Here is a 17914-nt window from a genome sequence, read left to right as displayed (position 1 = left end):
CACTACTATCCTTGATTGGCCCTAATCTTACTCTAGTCATTCTTTTGTTCCTGATATACCTATAGAAAGCCTTAGGGTTTTCCTTGATCCTATCCGCCAACGACTTTTCGTGTCCTCTCCTCGCTCTTCTTAACTCTCCCTTTAGGTCCTTCCTGGCTAACTTGTAACTCTCAAGTGCCCTAACTGAGCCTTCATGTCTCATCCTAACATAAGCCTTCTTCTTCCTCTTGACAAGTGCTTCAACTTCCTTAGTAAACCACGGTTCCCTTGCTCGACAACTTCCTCCCTGCCTGACAGGTACATACTTATCAAGGACACGCAGTAACTGTTCCTTGAAAAAGCTCCACATTTCGATTGTACACATCCCCTGCAGTTTCCTTCCCCATCCTATACATCCTAAATCTTGCCGAATAGCATCATAATTGCCTTTCCCCCAGCTATAATTCTTGCCTTGCGGTATATACCTATCCCTGCCCATTGCTAAAGTAAACATAACCGAGTTGTGATCACTATCACCAAAGTGCTCACCTACATCTAAATCTAACACCTGGCTGGGTTCATTACCCAGTACCAAATCCAATGTGGCCTCGCCCCTTGTTGGCCTGTCTACATACTGTGTCAGAAAACCCTCCTGCACACACTGTACAAAAACTGATCCATCTATAGTACTCGAACTATAGTATTTCCAGTCAATATTTGGAAAGTTAAAGTCCCCCATAACAACTACCCTGTTACTCTCGCTCCTGTCAAGAATCATCTTTGCAATCCTTTCTTCTACATCTCTGGAACTATTCGGAGGTCTATAGACAACTCCCAACAGGGTGACCTCTCCTCTCCTGTTCCTAACCTCGGCCCATACTACCTCAGTAGACGAGTCCTCAAACGTCCTTTCTACCGCCGTAATACTTTCCTTGATTAACAATGCCACACCCCCCCCTCTTTTACCATCTTCTCTGTTCTTACAGAGATATCTAAATCCTGGAACCTGTAACAACCATTCCTGTCCCTGCTCTACCCATGTCTCCGAAATCGCCACAACATCGAGATCCCAGGTACCAACCCATGCTGCAAGCTCACCCACCTTATTCCGGATGCTCCTGGCGTTGAAGTAGACACACTTCAAACCAGCGTCTTGCTTGCCGGTGCCCTCTTTTGAACTTTTAACCCTATCCCTGGCCTCACTACTCTCAACATCCTGTACACTGGGACTACAATTTAGGTTCCCATCCCCCTGATGTTGCTCCAGGGCTGTGCATGAAGAGATTTGACTCGCCAACCTCTTGAAAAAGGATCCGTTACTTTTTCAAATGTATTATGAAATAAGTTAAGGATCTGCAACCCCATCACAGACAGGCCTCCTAGTTAGGTACATGGGCTGTTTGGTTGTTGGATCAATGTCAATAGGATGTAGGAACACAAGTAGGTGATACAGCCCTTTGGGCCTGTTGAGGCATCCAGTGAGATCATGGCTGAGCTGTGACCGAGCTCCATTTTCCCGCCTTTTCCCCATTTACCTTCACACCTTTCAACAACAAAAATCTATCCATCTCTGTTTTAAAATTAACAATTGACCGGCTAGCATCAATTGCTATTTGTGGAAGAGAGTTCCAAACTTCTACAACCCTTTTATGTGTGGAAGTGTTCCCAAATGTCTGGCTCAAATTTTAAGCTGTGTCCTGAGACCTAGACTCCTCAAATTGCACAAATAGTTTCGCTCTCCGTACCCTCACCCTCTCTCTGCCCTCACTCTCTGCCCGCACTCGTCCTCTGCCCTCACCCGTCCTCTGCCCTCACTCGTCCTCTGCCCTCACTCGTCCTCTGCCCTCACTCGTCCTCTGCCCTCACTCGCCTCTGCCCTCACTCGCCCTCTGCCCTCACTCGCCCTCTGCCCTCACTCGCCCTCTGCCCTCACTCGCCCTCTGCCCTCACTCTCCTTCCCGCTATCCCCCTCTGCCATCCTGCTTTACTCCCTCTGTTCTCCATCTACTCCCTATCGGCCCCCCATCTGTTCTATATCTGCTCCTTTTAAGATCTTGAAAACTTTGATCAAATCACCCCTTAATCTTCAAAATTGCTGGGAATACATTATTAGTTTGTGCAAAGAATCCAAATGTCATTCTGATAAATCTACACTGCATTCCCTCCAAGGCCAATATATCCTTCCGAAGGAGTGATTATCAGAACTGCTGACATTAACTCCAGGTGTGGTTGAAACCGGGCTTGTGTATTGCTGAAGCATGATATCCAGCCCGTTGGATCGGAACATAATTCCACTTTCCTGCCTGTCCCTCATAACCCTCGATTCCCTTGTCGATCAAATCACATCACTGTCTAACTCAGCTTGGAATACATTCAATGAGCCAACCTCCAGTGCTTTCTATGGCAGAAAATTCCAAGGATTAGCGACCCTCAGAGAGGAAATTCATTGTCATCTCCACCTTAAATAAGTGACCTCTTATTTATAAACTGTCTCCTATTTCCAGGTTCCCCCAGGAGGGGAACATCCTTTCAAAATTTATCCTGTCAAGACCCCTTTGAATTTTACCTGTTTCCATAAGATCACCTCTGATTCTTCTTAAATGTCAACGAGTACAGGCTCAACCTGCTCAACATTTCCTCAGAACACAACCCCTTGATGCCAGGAATCAGCCTAGTGAACCTTCTCTGAACTGCCTCCTTGCAAGGAAGGACATCAAAATTCAGTACTCTAGACGAGGCCTCTCCATTGCCCTGTACAGTTGTATCAAAACGTCCCTACTTTTATACTCCATCCCCTTTGTAACAAAGGCCACCATTCCATCTCCCTTTCTAATTACACGTTGTACATGCATGCTAACCTTTTGCACTTCATGATTGAGGACACCCAGATCCCTCTGTACTGCTAAATTCTGCAATCTCTCTCCATATAAATAATATTCTGCTTCAGTATTCCTCCCACCAAAGTGAAAAATCTCTCATTTTCTCGCATTATACTAAATCTGCCAAATTTTTGTCCACTCAATAAGCCTTTCTATAACCCTTTGAAGACTCTTTGTGTCCTCCTCACAACTTACATTCATAGCTATCGCTGACAGCACATTTAACGAGATTGGAACTGGATGAGGACCCAGCACTAATCCCTGTAGAACCCCATCATACTGATTTTATTCTGTTGTTTTAATGATTTTCTCCTTCACACCTGTGAATTGCTTCATTGAAAGCAAAGTGCAAATTCAATGAGTCAATGATAAATATTACAATTGTTGGCAAAGTTGACCACACATTTATAGCTTTTGGGTCAAGATTTTTAAAAAGCCTTTTTCTAACAAAAGTAAAATGGTTGGATGGAACCTCTATAGGAAGTACTGGATCCTGGTCTGATAGCACAGTTTTCTATTCATTACCTCACAGTTACTAAGGTCCAGATGTACGTCACAGATGTGAGCGTTATAAGCCAGGCCCTGAAGAATGGCTCTGCAGAGTTAAAAAGAAAGACTATTTGCAAAAAAAACCTAGCATCAAATATCATATTGACTCAATCAAAGCACGGTCGGAGGTAACAGCGGGGGTGTTATTAAAAATATCTCCTGGGGGTGAGTTTTACAGCAGAGTATTTGAAGGTGGGTGGGGGGTGGGACTGCTTGTAAAATAAAACAGATGGCCAGCCTACCAAAACATGCCACCCCTGACCTGTCCCCCCGTATTAAGGGAGGATGAGTAAGCGTCAGCAGACCACCGGCCCTATTGAGGCTCTTACATGGCCAACTAAATACCAGTTAAGGGCCTCATTCCTCATCTACTGCAACTTTATGGCCTGCAGGAGAAAGGGCCCACCTGGGCAGCTTTGACAACGTGAGCGGCAGTGGGAGCACAGCCTCTAAAACACAATCCCCCCCTCCCCCAGCACCATGGTCTTCAATCTCTGGCTACCCAAAATATCCAGACCTTTTTACCTTTGAATCCAGGGGCATCTTCTTCCTTCCCAGGGACTGCTTGTAGTCCCAGTAGTGGCCACTATTCTCTTTTGGCACTGCTGGGACTACAGAGTGACCAACCGATCAGATAGCCTGGCAAGCCTCAAGGGCTGCACTTCCTCCCTGATGGGGGCAGGAATCCCACTCTCAAATAATTAAGGCCGCCCCAGCATATCATCACCGCAAAGTAGCTGGATTTCAGTCAGCAGAGTGCTGACAGCAGGTGGTGGGTCATCTGTTGCCCTGTTAAATTCACCCTGTAATTTGAGTGATTGCCTTTGGTAGTCACATTGCAATTTTAGCTTATTCCTAAATTTGACCTCCAATTTTCTTCTCTTTTTTTGGTTTTCTTGAGGCGATGGCTGAATTTGAATGAGGTCGGGTGATGATTGTGTTCAGAAAGCATCCCAAGGCAGGATGAAATGGGATTTGATGGATTAGTTCATCTATTTCTGACCAGCTCCTTGTCAGATGTTCCTATTATTCTGATGTCAGTAGAATGGGTGCCACATTTTGCAATACGTACCTTAGTTGATTCCCTGATTGATTTGAGTTCAATTATTGTGGTAATTCCTCTGGTGGAAGATACCAGAATTTGATGGCATCATTTTGGAATAGAGGAGAGAGTGAATGTTGGGCACCTGTGGAGGGACATGGACAGGGAGAGTTGCTGGGCAGGAATGTAGGGTGTTTGGCAGGATTGGGGGAAGTGCTGGGTGAGGGGATTTTATTTTATTTATTGTCATGTGTACCGAGGTACAGTGAAAAGTTTTGTTCAGCGGACAGTCCAGGTAGATCGCTCCATAGGACATATTATAAATACACAATGTAGGGCAGCACGGTGGCGCAGTGGATTAGCCCTGTCGCCTCACGGTGCCGAGGTCCCAGGTTCTATCCCGGCTCTGGGTCACTGTCCGTGTGGAGTTTGCACATTCTCCCCTTGTTTCACCCCCACAACCCAAAGATGTGCAGGGTAGGTGGATTGGCCACGCTAAATTGACCCTTAATTGGAAAAAATTAATTGGGTACTCTAAATTTAAAAATAAATAAATACACAATATAAATACATAAACATAAGACACTGGGTGCAGCATATAGTGTTACAATTGTAGAGAAGAAGCTTCGAAAGATCAGTTTAGTCCATAAGAGGACCATTCAGGAGTCTGGTAACTGCGGGGAAGAAACTGTTTTTGAATCTGTTAGTGCATGATCTCAAACTTTTGTATCTTCTGCCCCATGGAAGAGGTTGGAAGAGCGAAAGCCTGGGTGGGAGCGGTCTTTGATTATGCTGCCTGCTTTCCCCAGGCAGCGGGAGGTGCAGGCAGAGTCAAAGAACTCGGGGGCAGGCTTGCGTGATGGACTGAGCTGTGTTCATGGCTCTCTATAGTTTCTTACGGTCTTGGGCCGAGCAGTTGCCATACCAGGCTGTGATGCAGCCAGATAGGATATTTTCTTGGGTACATCTATAAATTAGTAATAGTCATGGAAATGCTGAATTTCCTTAATTTTCTGAGGAAGTAAAGGTGCTGTTGTGCTTTCTTGGTCATAGTGCCGACGTGGGTGGACCAGGACAGATTGTTGGTGATGTTTACCTGACAGGATTTCCTGACAGGGGAGTGAACGAGCACTGAGCACAAGAAGGGGACTCTTGGCAGAGGAGAGTTGCTGGGTGGGTGACTGTCCTGAACTTTGCTGTACTCTCTCCAACCTTGCTGCTGTCTCTCTTTAATTAAGCTTATAAAGAAAACTAGTGCAGAGCCAGCCCTCAGAATTTAACAGTTCTTCAGCCCCAGTCAGCTGTCTGTTCCCCAGTCACACTCAGGAACACTGCACTGATTGTATTGTGCTATTACCACCAGGCAGAGATACTTGTAAAATGAATGATGGCTTTCACAATAATTTAGACATTTATTACAGTGACACGTTTCAGAAGCTTTACTGATCGCTGAAACATACCTTACACCTTCCAGTGGCAGCTTAATACCAGACAGTGTAATGAACTTTAATGACGAACAGTTGCTGAAGAACTGCTTCAGTGAAAGAGGGACTTCCCGAATTTTCCTGAAAGAGAAGACATTGCACTGACTGTAACGTGTATTGAACCACACAAACTGTGATCGATTCTTCAACTTGCAAGCCAGATAGAAATACTGGAATTCGGATTAGAGAAATCAATACAAATGAAAATTGGGCAGATTTTATAACTTGGCAACAACAGTCTAAAGCAGAGTGGCAGGTGGAAACTCAACCACAACAAAGATAGGATCCGAAAATCAGGCAGAATTCAGTGGAAGCTTATCAACGAAACCACACATGTCCATTGGAGGTAGGCGAGCTGAAGAGGGTTAGAGTGAGGGTGTGAGGAATGTTGGTATGAGGAAGCAACGACTGTTAGAGTTATGGAGTGAGGATGTCAGAGTGAGTGGGTGGATTGTGTCGGAGTGAGGGAGTGAACTGTATCAGACTGAGGGGAAGAGTGTCAGATTCAGGGGGTGATGGGTGTTGGAGTGAGGGAGTGAAAATTCAAAGTGAGGGAGTGAAGTTTCCAAGCGAGGGAATGAAAATTCAGGGCAAGGGTGTGAAGATTCAAAGTGAAGGAGTAAAAATTCAGAGTGAGGGAGTGAAGATTCAAAGTGGAGAGACAACTCAGAGTGAGGGGCTGAAGAGTCAGAATGAGGAGGTGAAGAGCTAGCGTGAGATAGGGAAGAGTCAGAGTGAGGGGGTGATGAATATTGGAGTGAGGAGGTGAAGAATTTCAGAGTGATGGGGTGATGAGTGTCAGAGTGAGGGAGTGAAGAGTGATGGAGTGAAGTTTCAAATAGAGGGGGTGAAGAGTCAGAGTGAGGGAGTCAAGAATGTTGTAGTGAGGGAATGAAGATCCAGAGTGAGGGGGTGAAGAGTTTCGGAGTGAGGGGTGAAGACTTTTGGAGTGAGAGGTGAAGAGTTTGGAAGTGAGAGGTGAAGAGTTTTGGAGTGAGAGGTGAGAGTTTTGGAGTGAGGGTGAAGAGTTTTGGAGTGAGAGATGAAGAGTTTTGTAGTGAGAGGTTGAAGAGTTTCAGAGTGAGGGGGTGAAGAGTGTTGGTGTAAAGGGGCGAGGAATGTTGGTGTGAAGGGGTGAGAGTGTCAGAGTGAGGGAGTGAAGAGTGTCAGCGGGAGGGGGAAGAGTCAAAGTGAGGGGGTGATGAGTCAGGGTGTGAGAAGACTGAGTGAGGGGATCAAGAGCGTCAGAATGAGGTGGCAAAGAGCGTTGGAGTGAGGGAGTGATGACTCAGAGTATGAGGAGTCTGAGTGAGGGGGCGAAGAGCGTCAGAGTGAGAGGGCGAAGAAGTATAGAAACATAGAAGATAGGAGCAGGAGGAGGCCATTTGGTCCTTCGAGCCTGCTCCACCATTCATTATGATCAAGGCTGAACATCCAACTCAATACCCTAATCCCGCTTTCCCCCATATCCTTTGATTCCCTTTGCCCTAACTGCTTCTTGAAAACATTTAGCCTTAACTACTTCCTGTGGTAACAATCTCCACAGACTCAGCACTGTCTGGATGAAGAAATTTCTCCTCATGTGTCCTAAATGGTCTACCCTGTATCTTTAGACTGTGACCACTGGTTCTGGACATACCCATCATTGGGAACATCCTTCCTGCATCTTCCCTATTCAGTCCTTTGAGAATTTTATATATTTCTATGGGATCCCCCCTCATTCCATCTGAATGCGAATACATTCCTAACCGATTCAATCCCTCCTCATACATCAGTCCCACCACTCGGTTCTAATCATCAGGATCCTTTCATTTGCTTCAACATTTAGGGAATTAAAAGTGAGTTTTCTTCAATTTAATCGCTGTGATTTCACACAGGCTTTTAATTAAAGTCTAATTGGGAGCTACCATGTGGTTGGGTTTTAAACATTGCTCCAACTTGTGTGAAGATATCGGAATCCATCGGGGCCATGTGAAATTGAATGATTTGGGGTCTATGTTTGTGTCAGTCATGATTCCCACTGCATCAGCCTATAGGGAAATCTGAAAGAATTTCAACTCGTTTCACTCCAATAGGCGGGTACTTACTTGTGGGAAAATACATTCCGGTTGAGGATTAGAGAGGTCAGATGTGTACAACACCCACGATTCAGTGCCTCAAAAAGCTGAAAGAGGGACAGACAGAAAATCAGCCATGGAAAACCAGAATAAAAATTGTGATGGATTTCAATTTATTATGACATAAAATAACATCATCGGACTTTTTGACGTCTCAAATTCTGACATAGTAATTACTGTCATAGTTCCTCGCTTATTGATATATAACTGCTTCTCCCCATATAAGTTCTTTCAAGGGCAGCACACTGTAGCTTCACAGCGCCAGGGTTCCAGGTTCGATTCCCCGCTGGGTCATTGTCTGTGTGGAGTCTGCACATTCTCCCCGTGTCTGCGTGGGTTTCCTCTGGGGTGCTCCGGTTTCCTCCCACAGTCCAAAGATGTGCAGGTTAGCTGCATTACACATTCTCCCCGTGTTTGCGTGGGTTTCACCCCCACAACCCAAAAAGATGTGCAGGATAGGTGGATTGGCCATGCTAAATTGCCCCTTAATTGGGAAACATAATTGGGTACTCTGAACTTAGAAAAAAATTTATTAAAAAAAAGGTTAGCTGCATTGGCCATGATAAATTGCCCTCAGTGTCCAAAAGGTTTAGGAGGGGTTATTGGGTTACGGGAATAGGATGGAAGTGAGGGGATAGGGTGGAAGTGAGAGCTTAAGTGGGTCGGTGCAGACTCGATGGGCCGAATGGCCTCCGTCTGCACCGTATGTTTTCTATGTTCTATGAGGGCACAGCCATACACCTGCACACATCAGTGTCCCCAAAGGCAGCCTCCTCACCAGGAAATAGGAAGCAGGAAAAGGTGTCCCTCTGGATGTATCACAGTTTTACCCGAGTTCTGACAGATACTTAAATGATATTCATGAATTTGACTTTCTAAATACTGCCAAAAAGCTGAAATATATGTCTGATGATCCCACTGCTTTGAAGGTAATGCCAGTTTATAGAGGTGATGTGCTGGCGCCATCTGTTGGTGCCTCATGCACTTCAACAAAGATCGGGGAGAAAGAAAGAGCGAACTTGCATCGTCCATGACCCCAAGATGTCCCACAGGGCTTCACAGCATTTTCAATATAGGACAATGCAGCACCTTAATTTGTACACAGCTAGATCCCATAAACAGCAATGAGATAATAGGCTAACTGAACAGTTTTTGATGATAACGTATGAGGGGAGGGGACAACGAGCACATGTTGAATGCCTCAAACGCAAAGTTGTGAATCTGAAGGTTGCTGTTGTGGGACATAAGGGGCAGGGGACAACAGAACAAGGTGGGAGGGGATTGTCCCCAGGTCACAGCTATAGGCCTCCTGGCAATGCACATGCAGTAACAATTGGTGGAGGTTAAGGGGAGCAAGTTAGCCATCCAATTCTTTAGGTACACAAAGAAAGAAAGACTTAACTTGTATTCATATAGCTCTCTTTCTTGACCACTGGATGTCTCAGAATGCTTTACAGTCAATGAAGAACATTTGAAGTAATGTGGTAACGTAGGAAACACGGCAGTTAATTTGTGCACAGTGTACTGCAAACAACGATGTGATAAAGGCCAGATAAACTGTTTTGTTGTAATATTGATTGAGGGCCAGGGCACCAGCATTAATTCCTCTGCTCTTCTACAAAATACTGCCCTGGGATCTTTCATGCCCACCTGAGGGCAGCACGGTAGCACAGTGGTTAGCACTGTGGCTTCACAGCGCCAGGGTCCCAGGTTCAATTCCCCGCTGGGTCACTGTCTGTGCGGAGTCTGCACGTTTTCCCTGTGTCTGCGTGGGTTTCCTCCGGGTGCTTCGGTTTCCTCCCACAGTCCAAAAACGTGCATGTTAGGTGGATTGGCCATGATAAATTGCCCTTAGTGACCAAAAAGGTTAGGAGGGGTTATTGGGTTACGGGGATAAGGTGGCAGTGAGGGCTTAGGTGGGTCGGTGCTGACTCGATGGGCCGAATGGCCTCCTTCCGCACTGTATGTTCTATGTTCTACGTGGGACCACGATTTAAATTTTCACCCGAAAGACAGGAGTGAGTGTCAGGGTGGGGAGGGGGGTGGAAAGACAGAGGGGAATGGAAAAAAAATTGTGAATAAGCGGTGTGAAGGAATATCCGTCGTTTTGGTTACAGAGGGACACAGATAAGCTGCAGAGCTGGGCTGAGAGGTGGCAAATGGAGTTTAATGTAGAGAAGTGTGAGGTGATTCACTTTGGAAAGAATAACAGGAATGCGGAATATTTGGCTAATGGTAAAATTCTTAGCAGTGTGGATGAGCAGAGGGATCTCGGTGTCCATGTACATAGATCCCTGAAAGTTGCCACCCAGGTTGATAGGGTTGTGAAGAAGGCCTATGGTGTGTTGGCCTTTATTGGTAGAGGGATTGAGTTCCGGAGCCATGAGGTCATGTTGCAGCTGTACAAAACTCTGGTACGGCCGCATTTGGAGTATTGCGTACAGTTCTGGTCGCCTCATTATAGGAAGGACGTGGAAGCTTTGGAACGGGTGCAGAGGAGATTTACCAGGATGTTGCCTGGTATGGAGGGAAAATCTTATGAGGAAAGGCTGATGGACTTAAGGTTGTTTTCGTTAGAGAGAAGAAGGTTAAGAGGTGACTTAATAGAGGCATACAAAATGATCAGAGGGTTAGATAGGGTGGACAGTGTGAGCCTTCTCCCGCGGATGGAGGTGGCTAGCACGAGGGGACATAGCCTTAAATTGAGGGGTAATAGATATAGGACAGACGTCAGAGGTAGGTTTTTTACGCAAGGAGTGGTGAGGCCGTGGAATGCCCTACCTGCAACAGTAGTGAACTCGCCAACATTGAGGGCATTTAAAAGTTTATTGGATAAGCATATGGATGATAATGGCATAGTGTAGGTGAGATGGCCTTTAGTTTTTGACTTCCCATGTTGGTGCAACATCGTGGGCCGAAGGGCCTGTACTGCGCTGTATCGTTCTATGTTCTATGTTCTATGGTTTTGTACGTTAACAGCATCTTCATTTATCTCCTTCCCCTCATTCCAATGAAGGAAAAATAATCATTTGGAAAAAATAATACACTACTACTCACATCAGAAACAAATGTATTACGTTGTGTAGAGTTTTGAAACGGCCAGCTCCTGAAATAAGACTGGAACTACTACAGAGACGAAGCTGACAGCCATTACCTAGTCCGGGGAATTTAGGAATAATGTTAGAGAGCTGAATCTAAAGAGTGCAATACTTACAGAATCCAGGGCACAGTCTGTACCAGCCAGATCAAGGTGAGCCAGGGCATTCGGATGAGAAATGAAATTATAAAAATTCTGACACAAAAAAGAAAGCAGAAGCCAAGTTTGTAAACATTTTGCCTGAAATGTCAAGTCATGTTTAAGTGATAAAATAAATGTCACCACAGCCCCTGGGGATCATAGGCTGTTCTCCCCTTTGAGCGCTGACTGGCGGTAATTTAACCTGAGGGTCACCACACCTTAGGCAAGGGGAAAGGTTGAGAAGGTGGGCCTTCATGAAGAACATCAGCCAGTATGGTGATGGAACCCACACTGTTGGCGTCACTCCGCCTTACGGAACTAGCTGTCCAGACAACTGAGTTAACTGATCCTCAAAACTGTGAATATTAATCATAGGCTAAATCTTTAAGCTTAAAAAAACATTGTATTCCTTTATTTGCTTTTTGCCTAAATAGAGTTCAGATTGATTATTGTGAAGGCTGAACTCATTAGACGGGTCCCTAGGTGTGGTTTCAAAGCTGGGCATAATGATAAGACCATAAGACAGGAGTGGGCAAACTACGGCCCGCCAAAGGTGTTTATGCGGCCCACCAAGTCATTAAAAAAAAATAAAAAATTTGGGGGGGCTGTTGGGTTACTTACTGGTATAGGGTGGATACATTGACTTGAGTAGGGTGATCATTGCTCGGCACAACATCGAGGGCCGAAGGGCCTGTTCTGTGCTGTACTGTTCTATGTTCTATATGAAGCGCCCAGAATCATAACCGGGTGAAGTAATTACTTTACTTAATATACTATGCGGCCCTTTAAAATTGTGAATTTCTGAATGTGGCCCTTGCACGGAAAAGTTTGCCCACCCCTGCCATAAGACATAGGATCAGAATTAGGCCACTTGGCCCATTGAGTCTGTTCCGCCATTCAATCATGGCTGATATTTTTCTCATCCTCCTGCCTTCTCTCCATAACCCCGATCCCCTTATTGATCAAAACCCTATCTATCTCTGTCTTAAGGGGCTGGTTTAGCACAGTGGGCTAAACAGCTGCCCTGTAATGCAGAATAAGGCCAGCAGCGCGAGTTCAATTCCCGTACCGGCCTCCCTAAACAGGCGCCGGAATGTGGCGACTAGGGGTTTTTCACAGTAACTTCATTGAAGCCTACTTGTGACAATAAGCGACTATTATTATTACTATTATAAAGATCATGGCTCGGCACAACATCGAGGGCCGAAGGGCCTGTTCTGTGCTGTACTGTTCTATGTTCTATGTTCTAAGACACTCAGTGATTTGGCCTCCACAGCCTTCTGCGGCAAAGAGTTCCACAGATTCACCACCCTCTGGCTGAAGAAACTCCTCCTCACATCTGTTTTAAAGGATCGTCCCTTTGGTCTGACTTTGTGTCCTCTGCTTTTAGTTTTTCCTACAAGTGGAAACATCCTCTCTATGTCCACTCTATCCAGGCCACACAGTATCCTGTAAGTTTCAATAAGATCCCCCCATATCCTTCTAAACTCCAATGAGACGCAGAGTCCTCAACTGTTCCTCATACGACAAGCTCTTCATTCCAGGGATCATTCTTGTGAACCTCCTCTGGACCCTTTGATGACACTGATGCAGTGTATCAGTGTCAATTAAAATGCTCCAGTACCCTTTCAATTCAGAGGTGTGTTTAAGTAATTGTAAGGCCAGAACCAAGTGTTTTCCAATGCAGTTGTCACAGCGGAAGTACTAAGTGACGAAAGGTACCTGGTTTGACAGTGATGTGAACTGAGAGCAGGTAATTATACTGTATTGTCGGCTTCCCTACTGTTCTCACGGATTTATTTCCTTTTACTGTCGCAACAGAGAGTTGTCAATCCTTTCAACAATAACATCTGCAGGACTCAGGTCCGAAAGGTTATCAATAACAAGATTACATAAATATTGACTCACTGCAGTATTATAGTACAACTGTCTTTGGACCACGTTAAATGACAAGTAATACAACCTGGTTCCTAGGTTCAAGGTGATCGCTCTTGACTTCTAGAAACTGCCTGCTCGGCTATAGGGTTCTTGAGAATGTTAACTGCCAACGCTATAATCACACTCAGTGCATCAGGGTTTTATTATGTGTCTTCAGTCCCTTGATCATGCTGTGTTGTTTGGTTCTTTCATCCACAAGCTCAGCCAGTGCATCAAGAGCCAGCGCATTGTAAGAATTTAAATTTGCCATCTGATGGGCAAACAGTCAACCGTGGTTAACGTTCTTACAACCCTGAACTCTCCGAACTCAAGGGAATGCAAGCCAGGTTCATGCAACCTGTCCTCATCTTATATCCTTTAAGTCCTGGTATTATTTTGATGAACCAGTGCTCTCTCTGCTTACAAATTGTCTTTGTTCACACACAGAAACACCACATTGCTCGTTGACATCCACCCTCTTGCTAAAATACCTGGCGCGAAGCAAGCAGGGAGATTTGACTCTTAAGAAATCATTGAGTCATGCGGACACGGAGCTCTGCCAACCAGTAACGCTTCTCATGTTGGTAGGAAGCTGAGCACTCTGTCACTTCTTTAATGATAATTACAGGCGATGGAACAGATCAACAAGGAGATTTGCTAAAGTGCATCAAACACTGGGGATTGTCTCAGTCCCAAAACTGAAACATGGGTCAGCTACAGTTACCCTGTACACTTTACAGTTAACTGTGAATACAAATACGCTTCACAGCAACATGAAATGCACAATATAATGCTACTGCTAACCTGTTTTGCTGACTTTTAAAAAAAAATCACCATTTGCTGTTTCAGGTGCGGATTTTCTGCAATAATCACTCAGGTTTCAAAATGCCTTCCACTGCTCAGCAATTGAAAATGATAAACTGTGGATTTTAACTGATCCTGCAGAGAGGTGATGGGAATTGGTTCTCTGTTTATTCAATTAGCATACAAATTCAACTGAGAAAATCATCTACAAAATCTAGCAAACGCACAATAGAGAAAGCTTGAGCCAGAAACATAGACTTCTACAAAGGGCGCTGATCAAGCTTGTAGATGGTGCGTTGATCTATTTTCCCATCCATGGTTAATTGAGGCTAATTCTTCCTGGAAACTATCAGAACATCTATAGATTTTGTGTTGAATTATTCAGTGTGGTTTTGTGCAGCATGTTATTAGTCATTCGGGGTGAAAATAGAGGTCCTGAAATATGTAACATGGGTTGTCAATTTGCTGTCATCCATTTTAGACCATCACACAGAGTCAACATTACTCCCATTCACTTTCAAGCAGATCGGCTTAAATCAATGTGGAAAGTTGGACATCAGTTTGCAAACAAGCTGGACAAATTTGGCTGAGGAGAAACGTTAGTCCCAATATTTACCTAGCATTTGTAAACTGGAACTGGGAGTGATCTGAGAATGTCTTTTGAGAAGGAAGTTGTTTGGAACTGAGCAAAAACTTTGTATAAACAGGAACTTGAAAGTTTACCAGTTTCAACTTTCATTGTACCAATTAGTGATTCCCACCTTTTGAAACTAAGTTCATTATTAATAGTGCGCTGAGTTGCCATTCTTGGAATAAGGGGCAACCCATTTAAATAAATAAGGAGGAGGAATCTCTTCACTTATAGGGTGATGAACCTTTGTAGGCTGTGGAAGCTCAATCATTGAGGATATTCAAACAGAAATAGATAGATTTCTGGATACTATTGACATCGGGATAAGGGGATAGTGGGGAAAATGGCATGTGATGTAGATAGCGTTATCTGTTTGAATGGCAGAGCAGGCTCAATGGGCAGAATGGCCGACTCCTGTTTCCACGTACCTATGATCTTATATAAGTTGCGGGATTCTCCCTTCTGGAGACTATGGTCGCAATTCTCCGCACTCACGACGGTGCGGAGAATAGCGGGGTTCGTAAATTTTTACGGCCACGCTAGTCTGACGCCCTCCTGCTATTCTCCCCCCCCCCCCCCCCCCCCACGCCCGACTCCCGACACGAATCGCTGCCGCAGCGATTCACAGCTGGCCGATGGGCCGAAGTCCAAGCCCTTTACGGCTGTTTTTACGAACGGCAAACACACCTGGTCTGGCCGTTCGTAAAAACGGCCGTAAAGTCCCGATTTTGAAAACCATGGCACCGATTGGCACGGCAGTACCACGGCCGTGCCAAGGGTGCCATGGGCCCGCGATCGGTGCCCACCGATCGCGGGCAGCGGGTCCGATTCCCGCGCACTCTTTGTCCTTCCGCTGCCCCGCTGTATCACTTCGTGGGGCGGCTGAGGGGCATCCCGGCCCGCGCATGCGCGGGTTTTGCGCAAATGCGCGATGACATCATCCGCGCATGCGCGGGTTGGAGTCTTCCAATCTGCGCATGCGCGGCTGACGTCATGTGACGCGTCAGCCGGCGCAAACTCTGGCAAGCGGGCTTAACGAAATTCGTTAAGCCCGCGATGCCGGAGTTCACGGCCGCGGCATACTAGCCCCGACCGGGGATCAGAATCGGTTCCCGGTCGGGGAGGGGGAGGCTGGCGTCAAACCCGCCCGGATTTGACGCCAGCCTTACGATTTCTCCCTGTCTGGGAGAATCGCGCCCTATGTCCTCACACCCGCTGGAAAACGGACGCAAATCACTCCGGACGTTTTCCTCGAAGGTCCGGGGTGATTCTCTGTTTTCCCAAGGGGCTAGTAGAGCTCCAGCGTGCGCCCCGCAGCTCTGGTGTCGGCGGGGCCCTGTCAGCCAGACCATGCAGCTGCGCATGCACCTGGTGGCCCACATCGGCGCGGGCGCCGCCGACATGGTGGAGCCACACAGCGGGCCCACGCGGGGGAAGGTAGGTCCCTCCCAGATCGCAATGGCCCGCCGATCGGAGGCCCCAAATCACGGGCCTGGCCACTGCTGAGGCCTACCCTGGAGTCAGATACCCACCCACCCCAACCAGGACCGCCACCGCGAGTCCCAGTTCCCGCCGGGTAGTGCCACGTGTCAACCACGCCGGCGGGAGTTCGGCCGGTTGACCGTGGAGAATCGCCGCGGGGGCCTGTTCCAGCCCTGCGTTGACCGCGCGTGCTGGTCTAGTGGGTCCGTGGAGAATCACGGAAGCGCCGTTGCGACGGATTTCCGGCATGAACGGCTATTTTCCGCACCCGCGCCAGGCGCGATTCCAGCGCGGAGGGTCAGAGAATCCTGTCCGTGTTCTTTGATCCAATGCTTTATAGCCCAGATGAGAAAAGACAAGGCTGCTGGTGGAATTTAAATTTAATTAATTAATCTGGAATATAAAGCTAGTCTCAATAATGGTGACCGTGAAACTAGAATTGTTTGTCATAATAACCCAACTGGTTCACTCTGCCCTTTTGGGTCCTTACTTGGTCTGGCCTACGTATGACTCCAGAGCCCACAGCAATGTGGTTGAATCTTAACTTTTCACAGTTCAAGGGAATTATGGATGGGCCACAAATGCTGACTTAACCAACATCCCATTACAAAATATCTTCAAAATTCACTTACACAGGTATTCTCAGCAGCTAAAATCCCAGGGTTTCCAGAGAGGTCCAGGTGAACAAGAGAGGATGCAAAAGTTTCATTAGCAATAAAGGACTGAGCCAAAGAGTTCAGACCTGAAAAGGCAAAGAGAGAGGGTGAATAGCTATTGCAGACAAAGGGAATAACAACAAGAGATGTAATAATAATAATCTTTATTAGTGTCACAAGTAGGCTTACATTAACACTGCAATGAAGTTACTGTGAAAAGCCCCTCGTCCCCACACTCTGGTGCCTGTTCGGGTACACTGAGGGAGAATTCAGAATGTTCAATTCACCTAACAGCACATCTTTCGGGATTGCAGGAGGAAACCGGAGCACCCGGAGGAAACCCACGCAGACACGGGGAGAATATGTAGACTCTGCACACACAGTTACCCAAGCCGGGAATTGAACCTGGGACCCTGACACTGTGAAGCAACAGTGCTAACCACTGTGCTACGTGCCGCTCATATGGAGTCCAATTCAGCGGACTTAAAACAAAGTCTGTTGTCGGGTGCGTTTGGCGTGGGAGATTCGTGGAGGCTGCAGCGCCGAGAATCACCCCACTATTCCACGGCACTTTGCCGTTTATTTTGGCCTTGGTGAGTTTCGCTCCGCGAGGCAACATTTGAGTAATTTCTGCTGGCGAGCTGTCTATGCCATCAGGAACGGTTGTTCATCAATCGTCAATTTGGAGCAGCAGCCCTGGCCTTCCACCCACTTTCAGGCCACCCCACTTTACTGACACCCTCTCATACCCCAACATGTCGAGGCCCCTGGGAACGCCCCCTCACCAGCATCCAATTGGCAAGGTCCCCCCAGCCCAAACTCTGGCAGTACAAACCTGCCACCCGGGCATCCTGTCAGTCTGTCACTCTGGCAGTGTCGCTGGCACCCAAGCAACCAGGCACCCAGCCCCGGGTCACAATCCATGTGGAGATTGTACATTTTCCCCATGTCTGCCTGGGTCTCACCCCTACAGCCCAAAGATGTGAATGGTAGATGGATTGGCCATGCTAAATTGCCCCTTACTTGAAAAAAAAAAGAAATGGGCACTTTAAATTTATTTTACAAAAGTAATGTATAACTGAACTATTCCCATTGAGACAGTAATCTATAACTGAGCCATTCCCATTGAGACTGTA

General features: G+C 46.4%; 1 protein-coding gene across 1 annotated transcript in view; it reads right to left on the bottom strand.

Moving 5' to 3' along the window:
• carmil2 (capping protein regulator and myosin 1 linker 2) overlaps positions 1-17914 on the bottom strand; it is a 231602-nt gene that overhangs the window by 83962 nt on the left and 129726 nt on the right. The window contains 5 exon segments of the mRNA XM_038805993.1: positions 3384-3453; positions 5910-6014; positions 8021-8097; positions 11265-11342; positions 16755-16864. Of these exon segments, the coding sequence (XP_038661921.1) occupies positions 3384-3453; positions 5910-6014; positions 8021-8097; positions 11265-11342; positions 16755-16864 (440 nt within the window).

The sequence above is a fragment of the Scyliorhinus canicula genome, chromosome 9, assembly GCF_902713615.1.
Source record: "Scyliorhinus canicula chromosome 9, sScyCan1.1, whole genome shotgun sequence".
Classification (NCBI taxonomy): domain Eukaryota; kingdom Metazoa; phylum Chordata; class Chondrichthyes; order Carcharhiniformes; family Scyliorhinidae; genus Scyliorhinus; species Scyliorhinus canicula.
Note: the sequence above shows the minus strand (reverse complement) of the source record. Positions and strands in the feature narration are given on the sequence as shown.